This window comes from Budorcas taxicolor, chromosome 11, assembly GCF_023091745.1.
Source record: "Budorcas taxicolor isolate Tak-1 chromosome 11, Takin1.1, whole genome shotgun sequence".
In the NCBI taxonomy this organism is placed as follows: domain Eukaryota; kingdom Metazoa; phylum Chordata; class Mammalia; order Artiodactyla; family Bovidae; genus Budorcas; species Budorcas taxicolor.
The window spans coordinates 134,600,206-134,616,510 of record NC_068920.1 but is presented as its reverse complement, the minus strand read 5'-3'; the positions used below and the strand labels follow the sequence as shown (position 1 = coordinate 134,616,510).

General features: G+C 35.1%; 1 protein-coding gene across 1 annotated transcript in view; it reads right to left on the bottom strand.

Moving 5' to 3' along the window:
• ATAD2B (ATPase family AAA domain containing 2B) overlaps positions 1 to 16,305 on the bottom strand; it is a 125,479-nt gene that overhangs the window by 48,202 nt on the left and 60,972 nt on the right. The window contains exons 16-18 of the mRNA XM_052648748.1: positions 14,775 to 15,086; positions 12,338 to 12,473; positions 1,150 to 1,336 (exon numbers count right to left, since the gene is read on the bottom strand). Of these exons, the coding sequence (XP_052504708.1) occupies positions 1,150 to 1,336; positions 12,338 to 12,473; positions 14,775 to 15,086 (635 nt within the window). The remainder of the gene's footprint in view (positions 1 to 1,149; positions 1,337 to 12,337; positions 12,474 to 14,774; positions 15,087 to 16,305) is intronic.

Genomic DNA, 16,305 nt, shown 5'->3' with positions numbered 1-16,305 from the left:
TATAAGTAGTGAAGTACTGCTAGGATGTTCATATCCAAAGAACTGTTAAGTAAAAGAGAAGTAAATCTGACACTATTGGCCACCTGATACGAAGAGCTGACTCATTTGAAAAGACCTTGATGCTGGGAAAGATTGAAGGCGGGAGGAGAAGGGATGACAGACGAGATGGTTGGATGGCATCACCGACTCAGTTGACATGAGTTTGAGTAAACTCTAGGAGTTGGAAATGGACAGGAAGGCCTGGCATGCTGCAGTCCACGGGTTTGCAAAGAATCGGACATGACTGAGTGACTGAACTGAACTGACTATGAACTATTTTAAAAAATCTATCTTGCTACAAGGTGCAGAATGGTTGTCAGTTAGATAGTATATGCATTAAATATACATGAACTATAACTGGAAGGAAAAAAAAAGTGTGCAATGCTCTTAAGTGTTACTACTCAAGTAGTCTAATCTCTAAAAATAGGCTAAATGTCAAAGTAGAAGATGACACTCAAACATTTAATGAGTACTTACTATGAGGTAGGCACTGTGTCAGAGACACAGAAATGGTGAAGACATGGTCCCTTGGTTCAAAAAACTTATTCCCTTAGCCCCTAGTTCCAACATGACACACTTGTAATAAATTCACAGTTATATATTAAAACGTCAAATTGCTTCATAAGCTAGCAAAGATAAAGTATTGGAAAATTAAATTGATTATTGATTGAAATTGACACTTGATTATTAAAACAAATACATATAATTTTTAAATTGCTATCAGTTTGCTAAACTAATTTTAAATCTTAGCTTTCTCAAACTTGATATTATCTCCCTTACTATGATAAGGCTCTAAAGTACAGACAGAAGTTTAAAAAGTCTCTGTAAAAAGGGTCAAAAAGAGGCAAAAAGAAGTTCCCTTTCTATACTGTTTAATACAGCTTTAATACAAGAAATAGGATTATTAAAATTTCAGAAAAAAATGAAAAACATGGGAAAAACTGATCTCATTTTAAAAAACCAAAAGGATCTTTTGCCTTAATATTAGAATGCTAACAACCAACAAAAAGTTAATATTTATATTACTGTTCTTTGAAAAAAATTTATCTATCAAACACTATTGCGATATAAATAATAAGTTGGAAATACTCTGATATAGTGCAAACCTACCTGTGCACATGATTCTTCAGGTGTTTTGGCACTAACTGAATAAAGTGCTGGGAGATCTAGTCTATGCACAGAGAATTTTTCTAGAGTGTGCAAAAGTGCTGGAGCAAGGTGAGAAGTTTGACCTGAGCCTCGTTCTCCAGACAGCAATAATCTTGGCCTGTAAGAGGTTGGCTGATGATATGGTGACCTGCAATACACATAAGATATAATTATTATTTCAAAACCATACACTCTAAAGATCAAGATGAAATATTAGGAAAACATTTACATAAAAGAATGTAATGCCAAATTAATAGAGCTTTTTCTTCTCTCTCACTTTTTAAGTATAGTGAATCATTTTTTCATTAATTACAGTTTTAAAATATTGATCTCTCTGACCATATTAACAACAAAGACATAAAAGTATAAAAATCCATTCTGAAAGAAAGTCAGAATACCTGGCTATTCATCTTCTCATACCACATATATTAACTTGGAAAATGCTTCAGATACTAAGTATGATCCAGTTATTAATTATCCAAGGTCAAATGTTAAGAATTCTACTTCTCCAACAGAGATACACATCTAAAGATTATTCCAAGTGTAGGGCTTTCTTTATTAATGGTTTCTTTCTTTATTAATGGTAGACTTCATACATATTTTACAATTTTTAAAATAGAAAAAAAAAAAAGCAGGACTTCTTCAGTGGCAGCAATTTTGTTTCTAGGCCAATAAAAACTGTTCTTAACTTAGGAGATAACATCTAAAGCCCTACACCAGAAAAGGCCAATTTAGGATAACATATTAAACCAAAATCAACTTGTATTTTCAAGATTCTACAGCACCACTAAAAAGATAAATGAAACAAGTTTATCTAATATCACTGTACATAATGCAGGAAATTCTAAGCAATGCAATAATAATAAAGCAAATTTTAAAATGGAACTAATGGAAAGAAATAGGACAAACACTGTTACTTGTAAAGAACATGATTATACACTAGAAAATCCAAGAGGATCAGCTAATCAATGCCATCGCCTACCACCAACAAAATAACAAGACTGAAGATGGAAATAATTTCCCTAAACACCATCAATAACCAATATAAAAAAGGAAAGAAGATTATATTCACAACTGTAAAATTACAAATGATAAACAATACTAAATACACAAATCATAAACAATAATAAAAAATCTAAACAAGAGAGATGCAGAACTACTTGGAATACATCATGGGCCTGAATACAGATGTCAAATCTTCCTATGCATTTACACCTAGCTATTGTTAACTACAAGGCAAAGGCTACCCACTCCAGTGTTCTGGCCTGGAGAATTCCATGGACTGTAGAGAATACAGTGGATTGTAGAGAATACTATACAGTGACTGTATAGGCCATGGGGTCACAAAGAGTCGGACATGACTGAGCGACTTTCACTTTCACTATTGTTAACTATGGTTAGTTTATGGTATTTTACAGATTTTTTAAAATGCAAATCAAAAATCCCAAAATAAAATTTGATGCAGGAGATTTAAAACTTCCTTGCAACATTATCTGAAAAAATAATCAAGTAAAAATATCAAGTGGAAAAGTGTGCAAGCTTCAATTTCAGAACATTTAAACCTATTTTAGTAACTAGCACTTCATACAGAATTCTTGTTTAATTTTCTTAACAATTCTATGAAATACATAAGTCTCCTCTTACTAAATAGTAACGAACCCAAGGCTCAGAGAAGTTCGCTATAAGATTATACAACTTGGTGTCCATATAACTGCAAAGCCCAGGTTCTAAAACAGTACATTAAAATGTGCCTTACTTTATACTGACACATAGTACAGAACAGAATAACAGAATGTATAATACACCAGAGAAAAGAAACCCTGATTAGTGGAACTTAATAGCAGCCCAGAAAACAAATCACAGTAATTGAAAGAATTTTATATAAGATAATAAGCATAAAGATAAATGTAACAAAGATGAACCATAATACAAATATTGTTTTAAAATAGGAAGGATACAGATCCTCATTTCACAGAACAAAATGAATTCTAACATAGAATTAAAAAAACAAAAAGATTCATGTATTTTTAATTCATAAAAATCTAAACACATTTGTTATTCAAAAATTACATCTGAACTACAATCAGACATCACCTCAGACTGGTCAGAATGGCCATCATCCAAAAGTCTACCAACAAAAAATGCTGGGGAGGGTGTGGAGAACAGGGAATGCTCTTGCATTGTTGGTGGGAATGTAAATTGATACAGCCACTATGGAAGATGGTATGGAGATTCCTTAAGAAAACTAGGAATAAAATCACCATATGACCCAGCAATCCCACTCCTAGGCATATACCCTGAGGAAACCAAAACTGAAAAAGACACATGTATCTCATTGTTCATTGCAGCACTATTTACAATAGCTAGAACAGAGAAGCAACCCAAACGTCCATCGACAGATGAATGGATAAAGAAGTTGTGGTATATATAAACAATGGAATATTACTCAGTCATAAAAGGAATGCATTTGAGTCAGTTCTGATGAGGTGGATGAACTTAGAACCTATTATACAGAGTGAAGTGAGTCAGAAAGAGAAAGATAAATATTGTATTCTAATGCATATATATGGAATCTAGAAAACTGGTACTGAAGAATTTATGTACAGGGCAGCAATGGAGAAATAAGCATAGAGAACAGACTTAGGGACTTCAGGAAAGCGGAGGAGAGGGGAGGACAGGGTGAGATGTATGGAAAATATAACATGGAAACTTACATTACCATATGTAAAATGGATAGCCAACGGGAATTTGTTGTATAGCTCAGGAAACTCAAACAGGGGCTCAATATCAATCTAGAGGGGTGGGATGGGGTGGGAGATGGGAGACTGATTCAAAAGCGAGGGGATATACGTGTGCCTATGGCTGATTAATGTTGAGGTTTGACAGAAAACAAAATTCTGTAAAGCAATTATTCTTCAATAAATTTTTAAAAATTACAATCTGAACCAAACAGCAAACAATCAAATAAGATAATTAAATTTGCCATTAACAGGACTGATTTTAATGCATAAAGAGCTTATATGCACAGTATTTTAACCAAAAATACCTTCTTATACAAAGAACATAGACAATTCAAAAAGAAAATAGAAAGAAGTAACTTTTTAAAAATGATCATTAATTTAACAATTTTTGACTGCTTGCTATGTTGAATGCCTTGGCCTAAAGTATCCACCAATACACTGTTACTACAGAGATCATGACTCAGTGTATTTATTGGAAAAAGGAAATAAATTAATAAGCAACAACCTTTTAGTACATGGTGCTATTAGAGACCCACAGATAGCTTTCCTGAAAAAGCACTACAGAGCACAAAACTCCAACAGGTCAAAGGCAGAAAGCATGAATTTCAAGAAATACAAACAGGATGTACAAAGGAACAGAGGCCAAAAAAATCTCTTGGCTCTTTGGGGTAGTGGATATAGTTCATTACAGCCAGCTTCTTTCAAGGTTTTAGGACAATGTAGGGGTAAAGATATTGAGGTAAGGGAGGGGAATTGGGAAAGAGAATCAGATTGCAAAGGGCTATGATAGGTTCTCCAAGCCATGTTAAAAGCCATGTCCTCACTGAAGACAATGAGGAAACATTAAGATGCTTAAGTAGGGCTTTCCTGGTGGGTCAATAGTAAAGAATCTGCCTGCCAATGCAGGAGACACGTGTTCAGTCTCTGATCCTGGAAGATCCCACATGCCATGGAGCAACTAAGCCCCTGGGCCACAACTGTTGAGCCTGTGCTCTAGAGCCCAGGAGCTGCAATTGCTAAGCCCACGTGCAGCAACCACTGAAGCCTGTGCGCCAACAGCCCACGCTCTGCAACAAGATGTCTGCGCACTGCAACTAGAGAATAGCCCCCACGCAGTGTAACAGAGAAAAAGCCTGCCCAGCAATGAAGGCCCAGCACAGCCAAAATAAGTAAATATATAAAATTATTTTTTTCTTTAAAAAGATGCTCAAGCAGGGGAAGTTACATAAGCATACACATGTTTTTGGATGGTAACTCTAACTCAGCATATCAGTAGAGGAAAGAGTTTTTGAAAGAAGGTAAACAGTAGGAGTAAGGTAAGGAGCTGTGGCTGTGCTTTGCTGGAGCAGCCGTGAAGAGATACCCCACACCAAGGTAAGAGAAACCCAAGTGAAATGGTAGGTGATGCAAGAGGGCATCAGAGGGTAGACACACTGAAACCATGCTCACAGAAATCTAGTCAATCTAATCACACTAGGACCACAGCCTTGTCTAACTCAATGAAACTAAGCCATGCCCGCGGGGCAACCCAAGATGGGCAGGTCATGGTGGAGAGGTCTGACAGAATGTGGTCCACTGGAGAAGGGAATGGCAAACCACTTCAGTATTCTTGCCTTGAGAACCCCATGAACAGTATGAAAAGGCAAAATGATAGGATACTGAAAGAGGTACTCCCCAGGTCAGTAGGTGCCCAATATGCTACTGGAGGTCAGTGGAGAAATAACTCCAGAAAGAATGAAGGGATGGAGCCAAAGCAAAAACAATACCCAGCTGTGGATGTGACTGGTGATAGAAGCAAGGTCCGATGCTGTAAAGAGCAATATTGCATAGGAACCTGGAATGTCAGGTCCATGAATTAAGGCAAATTGGAAGTGGTCAAACAGGAGATGGCAAGAGTGAACATCAACATTCTAGGAATCAGAGAACTAAAATGGACTGGAATGGGTGAATTTAACTCAGATGACCATTATATCTACTACTGCGGGCAAGAATCCCTCAAAAGAAATGGAGTAGCCATCATGGTCAACAAAAGAGTCCGAAATGCACTACGTGGATGCAGTCTCAAAAATGACAGAATGATCTCTGTTCGTTTCCAAGGCAAACCATTCAATATCACAGTAATCCAAGTCTATGCCCCAACCAGTAATGCTGAAGAAGCTGAAGCTGAATGGTTCTATGAAGACCTACAAGACCTTTTAGAACTAACACCCCAAAAAGATGTCCTTTTCATTATAGGGGACTAGAATGCAAAAGTAGGAAGTCAAGAAACACCTGGAGTAACAGGCAAATTTGGCCTTGAAATGCGGAATGAAGCAGGGCAAAGACTAATAGAGTTTTGCCAAGAAAATGCACTGATCATAGCAAACACCCTCTTCCAACAACACAAGAGAAGACTCTACACATGGACATCACCAGATGGTCAACATCGAAATCAGATTGATTATATTCTCTGTAGCAAAAGATGGAGAAGCTCTATACAGTCAACAAAAACAAGACCAGGAGCTGACTGTGGCTCAGATCATGAACTCCTTATTACCCAATTCAGACTGAAATTGAAGAAAGCAGGGAAAACCGCTAGACCATTCAGGTCTGACCTAAATCAAATCCCTTATGATTATACAGTGGAAGTGAGAAATAGATTTAAGGGCCTAGATCTGATAGATAGAGTGCCTGATGAACTATGGAATGAGGTTTGTGACATTATACAGGAGACAGGGATCAAGACCATCCCCATGGAAAAGAAATGCAAAAAAGCAAAATGGCTGTCTGGGGAAGCCTTACAAATAGCTATGAAAACAAGAGAAGCGAAAAGCCAAGGAGAAAAGGGAAGATATAAGCATCTGAATGCAGAGTTCCAAAGAATAGCAAGAAGAGATAAGAAAGCCTTCTTCAGTGATCAATGCAAAGAAATAGAGGAAAGAACAGAATGGGAAAGACTAGAGATCTCTTCAAGAAAATTAGAGATATCAAGGGAACATTTCATGCAAAGATGGGCTCGATAAAGGATAGAAATGGTATGGACCTAACAGAAGCAGAAGATATTAAGAAGAGATGGCAAGAATACACAGAAGAACTGTACAAAAAGGATCTTCACGACCCGGATAATCACGATGGCGTGATCATCTAGAACCAGACACCCTGGAATGTGAAGTCAAGTGGGCCTTAGAAAGCATCACTACGAACAAAGCTAGTGGAGGTGATGGAATTCCAGTTGAGCTATTTCAAATCCTGAAGGATGATGCTGTGAAAGTGTTGCACTCAATATGCCAGCAAATTTGGAACACTCAGCAGTGGCCACAGGACCCGAAAAGGTCAGTTTTGATTCCAACCCCAAAGAAAGGCAATGCCAAAGAATGCTCAAACTACCGCACAATTGCACTCATCTCACATGCTAGTAAAGTAATGCTCAAAATTCTCCAAGCCAGGCTTCAGCAATACGTGAACCATGAACTTCCTGATGTTCAAGCTGGTTTTAGAAAAGGCAGAGGAACCAGAGATCAAATTGCCAACATCCGCTGGATCATCAAAAAAGCAAGAGAGTTCCAGAAAAACATCTATTTCTGCTTTATTGACTATGCCAAAGCCTTTGACTGTGTGGATCACAATCAACTGTGGAAAATTCTGAAAGAGATGGGAATACCAGACCACCTGACCTGCCTCTTGAGAAATCTGTATGCAGGCCAGGAAGCAGCAGTTAGAACTGGACATGGAACAACAGACTGGTTCCAAATAGGAAAAGGAGTACGTCAAGGCTGTATATTGTCACCCTGCTTATTTAACGTCTATGCAGAGTACATCATGAGAAACGCTGGACTGGAAGAAACACAAGCTGGAATCAAGATTGCCGGGAGAAATATCAATTACCTCAAATATGCAGATGACACCACCCTTATGGCAGAAAGTGAAGAGGAACTAAAAACCGTCTTGATGAAAGTAAAAGAGGAGAGTGAAAAAGTTGGCTTAAAGCTCAACATTCAGAAAATGAAGATTATGGCATTCGGTCCCATCACTCCATGGTAAATAGAAGGGGAAACAGTGGAAACAGTGTCAGACTTTATTTTTTGGGGATCCAAAATCACTGCAGATGGTGACTGCAGCCATGAAATTAAAAGACGCTTACTCCTTGGAAGGAAAGTTATGACCAACCTAGATAGCATATTCAAAAGCAGAGACATTACTTTGCCGACTAAGGTCCGTCTAGTCAAGGCTATGGTTTTTCCAGTGGTCACGTATGGATGTGAGAGTTGGACTATGCAGAAGGCTGAGCGCCGAAGAATTGATGCGTTTGAACTGTGGTGTTGGAGAAGACTCTTGAGAGTACCTTGGACTGCAAGGAGATCCAACCAGTCCATTCTGAAGGAGATCAACCCTGGGATTTCTTTGGAAGGAATGATGCTAAAGCTGAAACTCCAGTACTTTGGCCACCTCATGCAAAGAGTTGACTCATTGGAAAAGACTTTGATGTTGGTAGGGATTGGGGGCAGGAGAAGAAGGGGACGACAGAGGATGAGATGGCTGGATGGGATCACTGACTCAATGGACGCAAGTCTGAGTGAACTCCAGGAGTTGGTGATAGACAGGGAGGCCTGGCGTGCTGCGATTCTTGGGGTCGCAAAGAGTCAGACACGACTGAACAACTGAACCGAACTGAACTGAAACAGTAGGAAAGATGATCAGTTAGAGGTATGCTATATAATAACTCAGGCATGAGATGTTAATAACAGTGTAGACAAGAATAGTAGCAGAGGAGGTAGAAGGAAGAGCTTGAGATTAGACTTATTTAGTAAGAAAACCCTATAGGACTGGGTCATTTACTGGATATAGAAGGGAAGAAAGAGAAAGAGTTGAGAATGGTGTCCAATTTCAGTCAGGACAACTGAATGGATAGTAGCTCAGAGGACTGATGGGAAGAGAAGGAGAGACACAAGCAAGCACACACCGAAAGATCTGTGACACATCATAGGGTGACAGGCAGCTAGACAAAGCTTAAAACTCAAAAGTGATGGCGGCTTGAGAAAGATTTGGTAGTTATTATCAAAGGTGACAAATAATGAAAATACTCAGAAACATCATTTCTCTATCAAATTGGTAAACTGAAGATTACAATACTCTTATTAGTAAGTAGATGGTAAAAAATTGGTATTCTCATGAATAGTGAGAATGGAAAAGAGCACAACTTCCTGAAGTTAAATATGGCAAATATATGCCAAAATGTAATATATCCAAGGATATTCTGTAATGCATCCTACTCCCAAAGATTCCCTTATCTCTGAGTACTCTCTACATTTTTTCCCACAGTAGTTATCTTCTAACATTTTATCTAGCATGCTTACTGTTTTACTGTCTGTCTCCATCTAAAATGTAAGTTGAATAAGGGCAGGCATTTTAATATGGATCCAATTACCTGGAACAACATCTGGCAAACAATAAGCACTTTGACAAAAAATCTGCATGAGTGAAAGCCTATATGAAAGATCGAATGATTCATATAAATAAAAAGGTATTATTTTCATCTATCTAGTTGGTAAAGATTTTAAAAGACAAACAGTGCTCAGAAATGAAAAGAGAATAGAAACATAACCCTTTCATACATTAGTGATGAAATATAAATTGGTACAACCTTTCTGGAAGGCAATTTAACAACCTCTATCAGGTTTTTAAACATATATACACTTTGACCACAGCATCAGTTTTTAAAATCTTCCCTAAGGTCTGCATCAGAAAATGGTATTAAGATATATACTTAGAAAGATGTCTATGATAAATAAGCACTGTTTATAAAATAGGAAAAGTGGAAACTTCCATTTCTATCAATAAGGTTACTATAAACTGTGAAACATTTAAAAAATACTATGCAGTTACTGTTTTAAAATAATGACATTAGACATATATTGACATGAAATAAAATTCCTAACATAGGAGGGAAAGGCAAGTTACATTAACAGTCTTACAGAAGAATATAAATTATATAAAGTAATATATGGGTCTGTCCATATGGATAGCAAGAATACCAAAGTATGGTCACCAAAATGTTAACAAATATTACCTTCAGGTGCTTGGGCTTTAATTTCACTTTCTTCTTTAAGCTCTTTTTTACTTGAATTCTCTATAGAGTATATCATCTTTCTAATCAGAAAAAACAAAGCTATTCTCATTTGGAAAACCTCAGAAAGTTCTGTTTCTAATCCCTTTATGGTAATGTACAGTAACAAAGAAAACTTATTTTCCATCATAAGCATTCTTTACCAGATCGATAGGCCTTAAATACTTTGACTTCTATTTCATCGTAAATCTAAAGAAAAGATTTCAACAGTTTTAGGAAACTATTCCTTAAACAGAAATGTACCACCAATGCCTGCGCTAGTGTTACTGACACCAGCATTCAAGTCATGCTTTCTACTTGTCCAGCATCTTTTCTGTATTAATCTGGCATGCTGACACATGTTGCTCAAACAAAAAAGCCAAACCAAACCAAATCAACAAAAACAAAATATGTGTGCAACCCTTATTAAAGGCTTATATTCTAAGGTAAATACTTCTTGGAAAGTGTGAAAAATCGTATCATCCAACCTACCCATAAAAACCTATTAAGCTTAGAAATCAATTTGGAAACCACATAGTACAACAGAAGGAATATGATCCCAGGAAACAAATAGTACCAAGTCTGCCCCCTGCTAGCAGCATGATCTTGGGCAATTTACTTAACTTCTTTGTACTTCAGTTTCCTCATCTATAAAATGATGATACCACAAATGCTAAATGACTGTTGAGAGGCCTATATGTATTACCATATATGAAGCCCCAGCTTTATACACCTACCACATGTCTAGTTTGTAATAAGCAACAAATGCTAACTCCTATACTCAAAAGGACAGCAAATGTCACCATTTTTTCTGTAAAGCATTTCTGGACTTCCCTATGCAAGCCTGTTAGTTCTGTTTTCAAAACACCAGCCATATCCTAATGCTTGTCAACTGCAAGAATAAGAACTTTTCCAGAATAAGAACTATATCTCATTCATGTTTCTAGTAGCTAGTATGGTGCCTGACACAGGGTTTTTTAAAAAAATGCAGAATGAGTGAATAAACAAACTAATTTTATCAAAACATCTCTTTAAAAAGTTCATCCTAGGATACAGCTGTCTCACTATTAAATCAAGGTCAAACCAATGAATTGGAAAAGCTTATGCAAAAGAGCAATTTCTTCAGAAAGGCTAAGTCAAACAAAATAAACCATGGCACTGATATACATGAAGTCAGGGACAGAATATTCCTAATATAAAATTGAAAAACTTGTCGTTTGATAGTTTCTTGGCTTCTACTATGTATTTCAAATTCAAACAACTAAAACTGTTAAAACAAATAGCACACACACAGCTAACCAGGTGAAAGTCAGAAAAAAATGATCATTTGGTTTTCCCTTAATAAACAGATTTGTAAAATTACTAAAATAGTGTAAGAAAACTTCCCGGAGAGCATAAAAGAAAGGCTTTGCCAGTAGAAGACAAAAGTTTCTAACAGGATAGTTTGCCTTTAAAGAGTAAATTAAAGTGATTTAGTCTAATTTTAAAAACTGAAAAACAAGGAAGGGTTATCAATGCAAATAATCAAATTAACATTTCACCAAAATCTACATGAGAGAAACTTCATTAATGTTGAAGACTTAAATTCATTCAAAATCTCTCTAAAGAAACATTACTTAAAAAAATACACACAATGTCTTCTAATAAAAGTCCTATTAGACCTACCTGACTGGAGCATTATGGTTCTTCAACTATCCTGATAATTATGTAAATGCAAGCGATGATGCTGTTACTATTTGAAAACTATTTAATCACTTACTTTAAAATTACATTAGCACTAAAATTGTTTACCTACTGAAGTGTATAGCAAAAGCTGCTTTACTATAAGTAAAGGTAAATAGAAAAAACATAATCTAAATTAGAATGTGTAAACTAATGAGGTTTTTGACAATCAGAAAGTTATTGATTTAATTACTAAGCAATTTCTAACTCAAAATCTCTAGTACCCTAGAGTCCTAAATTATCATGTGAAACTTATTACAATCAAAATACTCTAGATCACAGTAAATATTTCATTTCTGTTCAGTTGAAATGAAAAGCAAGAATACTGGGGACATGGATTGACTTCCTTCTACCCTACTTAAAAAAAAAAAAGAATCCCACAATCAGTTTAAGGAAAAATATCTTTAGTTGACCACACAAAAACAAAAGCCAAATTACTACCACACAAAAACAAATCACAATATAAATTTTCCAGAATTATGTCCAAACAACAGAAAAAAAAAGTCCTTAAGGTTATAACCATAAGTAAAAATATACTGCAATTCTAACCATAAAGTAGTAAAAATCACTCTAAGTTGAAAGAAATTTGATATCTATTGCTTACATTGTAAAATGAAGGTAAGGTTTATGTACAGCAGCAGCTGATGACTGTTTCTTTGGTGATCCTGAGTGACAACTTGTCTCAAAAATTGATAAAGCATTCTCATCATCACTGTCATCTAAAATCAAAGTTTCTATATCTGTTTTAAAAAGAACACAAAGATTATGAGGCTTAAGAAGTCATTTAATATTACTGACCTACCAAAGCTAAGGAAAACTGATTAAAAAAACAAGTGGCAGTAACAAGTTATCCATCAACTAACACAAACTGACCAGGCAAACTGACAAACTACAGTATTTTGAGTAAGTTATAAATAGAACCAATATAATTATTTCACCTTTACAGACTACTTAAGTATTATGAGATACATTTTTGGAGAATAACTACAAGAAGTCTGGAAAAGAAATGGCACTCTCATAAAGTTCTCACCTGCTTACTAAGAATCTCTAAGTTAATTTTTACCAAAACCAGTACATTTAATATAAAATGGTTTAATTAATAGAGTAATTGAAGTATGGCCCAGTTCTTACAAAAGCAACAAGGAATAAATTGACCTTTATTTTTCTCACATGGCATACACACACATATTTCAAGGAAAATCTAGTCTAGTTAAGAAGGGACTCAGGAATTTAGTGGCAAAAAAGCCAATCTTAGAAAACGCACTCATTCAAATAAAATTAGTCTCTTTATGGGTCTTATGTTATTGCTCAATGAACAACTGGAACTAAAATTCCTATTGAGAGTGCCATACTTAAAAACTTACCTAGTCTACAACCTGAAGTATTATAGCTGTAATTCATACATACTTAACAAAAGTGTCAATTCATTCAACAAAAAGCAATGCTACATGTATAGGAGAAATGGGAGGAAATTAAAATTGACAGAAATCATATCCTTCCCCAAAGAAAACAAGGAAAAAAAGAAATATGCTTTCTAAAATGAGATCGTGAATTGTGCTGGCAGACAGAGCACAATTCAGTGGCTTTTAAAAGTCAAATATTGAACATGACTAATACTATAAAAATTAATCAAATAATTAAGTACAATTTGATTGATAATTCATATACAAGGACACTTACTAAGAAAAATATTAAAGACCAAAATAATCCAGAATAATATACCTAAATAACTAAAAAATATTATTAATAATCAAAGTGATTTATTCCTTCCACTGGCATATGAAGAAAAAAAAGGATATAAAGCATACTTAATACTTATGGGGAAAAAAGCGGTAAGAATACATAGCTAATAATGTCATAAAAAATTTCTCAAATGGACATAAAGAAGTTATAATCTCTCAGAAGAGAAGGTAGATTTTTATGATTTTCTAAAGGCAACATAGTTTTTTTAATTTAAAAAAATTAGGGAAAATATACAGATTCTAGATCACAAAAATCAGAGACAAGAAATGTACCGTTCATGGCAGAGTAGATGGCTCAAACATAGTATCTATTCTCCTATTTGACAAATTTAAGAAATCAAGTAATCAATGTGATATTTCAAGAGAATCTACCCTAAAAAATAAAGTTTCTGAAAAATATATTTATAACAGCAAAATTCATTGATTACTGATGATATTTACTCTATATAACAGTTATAATGTTAACATAATTCACTAACAATTTTCTATACAGTGAAAACTACATGCTAAACAAAAAAATTTAAGACAATTTTTAAAATTACTGTCTTCAAAGTTCATGGGCTTTACTTTGATTAGCATACAAACCTAAAGTTTTCCTATAAATGAGTAACATTTTTTAAAGTAGCTTTCTATTTTTTTCTCAAATCCAAATACAATCATGAGGCCAGAATTCAAGACCATCTATAATCAGGTTCTACTTTACTCCCTCACTGATAAACTACACTCCATTAGCACACACTACGGAGTGCTGTACCAATAATAGCAATATGATGAGCTGAATCCAGAGGGACATTATAACAACATGGTTAAGAGCACTGCCTCTGAGTTGGGCTCCCTGGGTTTGAGAAAGACCTAGAACTTACTAAGTGACCCTATATAAGTGAATATCTTCATTTTTGATAGAGTAAGAGTACCTACCCCACAGGATTGTTATGAGGATTAATAAATGACAATTTATATAAGCACTTTATAATAATAAGAGAAATGTAAACCAATACTATTACAGTCAACTTTCCTAAAGATGGTAACACTCCTATATTAAGATAGTCAGATAGTCCCAAGAGTGAATAAACAAAACAAATATTCAGAACAAACATCCATTCATTATTCTTATACACACTGAGTAGGCAACTACTGTAGGCTAGGTCTAGAATACAGTGGCAAATGAAATAGATATATCTCCTATATTCATGGCAAATATAAAAGAGTAACACACAAATACTTTTATAGGGATATTCAATTTATTTACTTATGCCCATACTTATCATTTTAACAATATGAAAAGAGAATTTATACTACCTTCTTTCTTGTCACTCTGGCTAATCTCAGCATGAGGGAACACTTTTTGCAGGACGGCTAGGATGTTGTTGAAGCTTCTTTCCAGCAGTGGTTTTATGATGGGAGACAGTGCATGTCCCGAAGACATGACAGCACGCTGGGAAGCAGGCACAATATTCTGCATTGCATGGTAAAAATCTTGGGCGTTGAGCACGATTGAGGAAACATCTAGCTGCAGTTTATGACTGCTAGCATAGATCTGGGGATAGCGCCTCCGCAGGGCAATCAGGGCAGCTTCAGTGCACAGGGCCTTGATATCAGCTCCGCAATAGCCTAATGCACAAAAGGAAAAGGATAACAAAGGTAAGTCCAGTTTTCCAAGTACCAATTATATTTTGCAAATATGTACATCTTTATCCAAAAAACTAATACTAAATCAGTTATTATGGGCAATTTTACTATCAAAATGAAAAATGACCCTTTAAAAACATTTAATAAAACCATTTATTTATTAACTAAAAATGCTTTGAATATGTTAACAAATACATAAACTAATGACATTAAAAGAAGTCATATATTTTTGTGCCAAAACCACTGATTATAATATACATCTTTCTTCAAGAAAGGTTTTAAGAAAAATAACGTTATATCAATCCTTCATCAATATTCCTAATCATCAGTTTAGTCCTTAAGGCATTAGTTTTCCATAAATTTTTCTAATATTACTAATTTCAAACATATATAATGGAGCAGTACAAAGTAGAATATATAAGCAGAAACTTCGAAACCAGAGCTATTCTACTACCAACTCTGAGTGCAAGGTAGAAGCAGGTTAATATCTAAGTATCCCCAAAACTATAAAGTTGTAAGCATCTCTGATAATTCCAAACATATTAAAAGGAATGAGAATTCTTCAATTTTTCACATTAATTTCCTTTTTATATTTACTTTTAGCTTAAAATGATTGATAATCTAGTTCAAAGGGCTACAGAGACATGAGGCACCATCCATTACCCATATTTAAGTGATCATCAAGTTAAATAACTGATCGAGCTGCCAGTGAAGTCAGTCATTTGATTCATTTGAGCAACAAATACATAGAAAAATATATGAACTGTTAGGTCTTTAACACAAAACAAAGGAGAAAAACTCAAACTAGTCATGGTTGGTTTTTTACATTACCGATTAAATCTACATTTGGCCACCTTTGTCAATTATGCCAGCAGGGGGAACCACTCAAACAAGTTACAGAACATTAGTCCCTAAGCTCTTCCAGGAGTGTTATCAGATTTAGTTCATTTTATATCTTACAATGAACTTGTAGAACACTTAAGTACTGAAATTAAAATGGTGATTAGACAGGAACACTAAAAGCAGAGAATAAATAGTCCCAGGTTAACTGGCAGAAAAAGAACATTAAGGAACAAAACCATATAAATCAAACTGACTCACACATCTATAATAAACTATATCCCTATTATCAGTAAAGATCACCTTAATTAAGTCCTACACACAACAGAAAACTCTTTACCCTGCTCTCCTTTTTCCACAG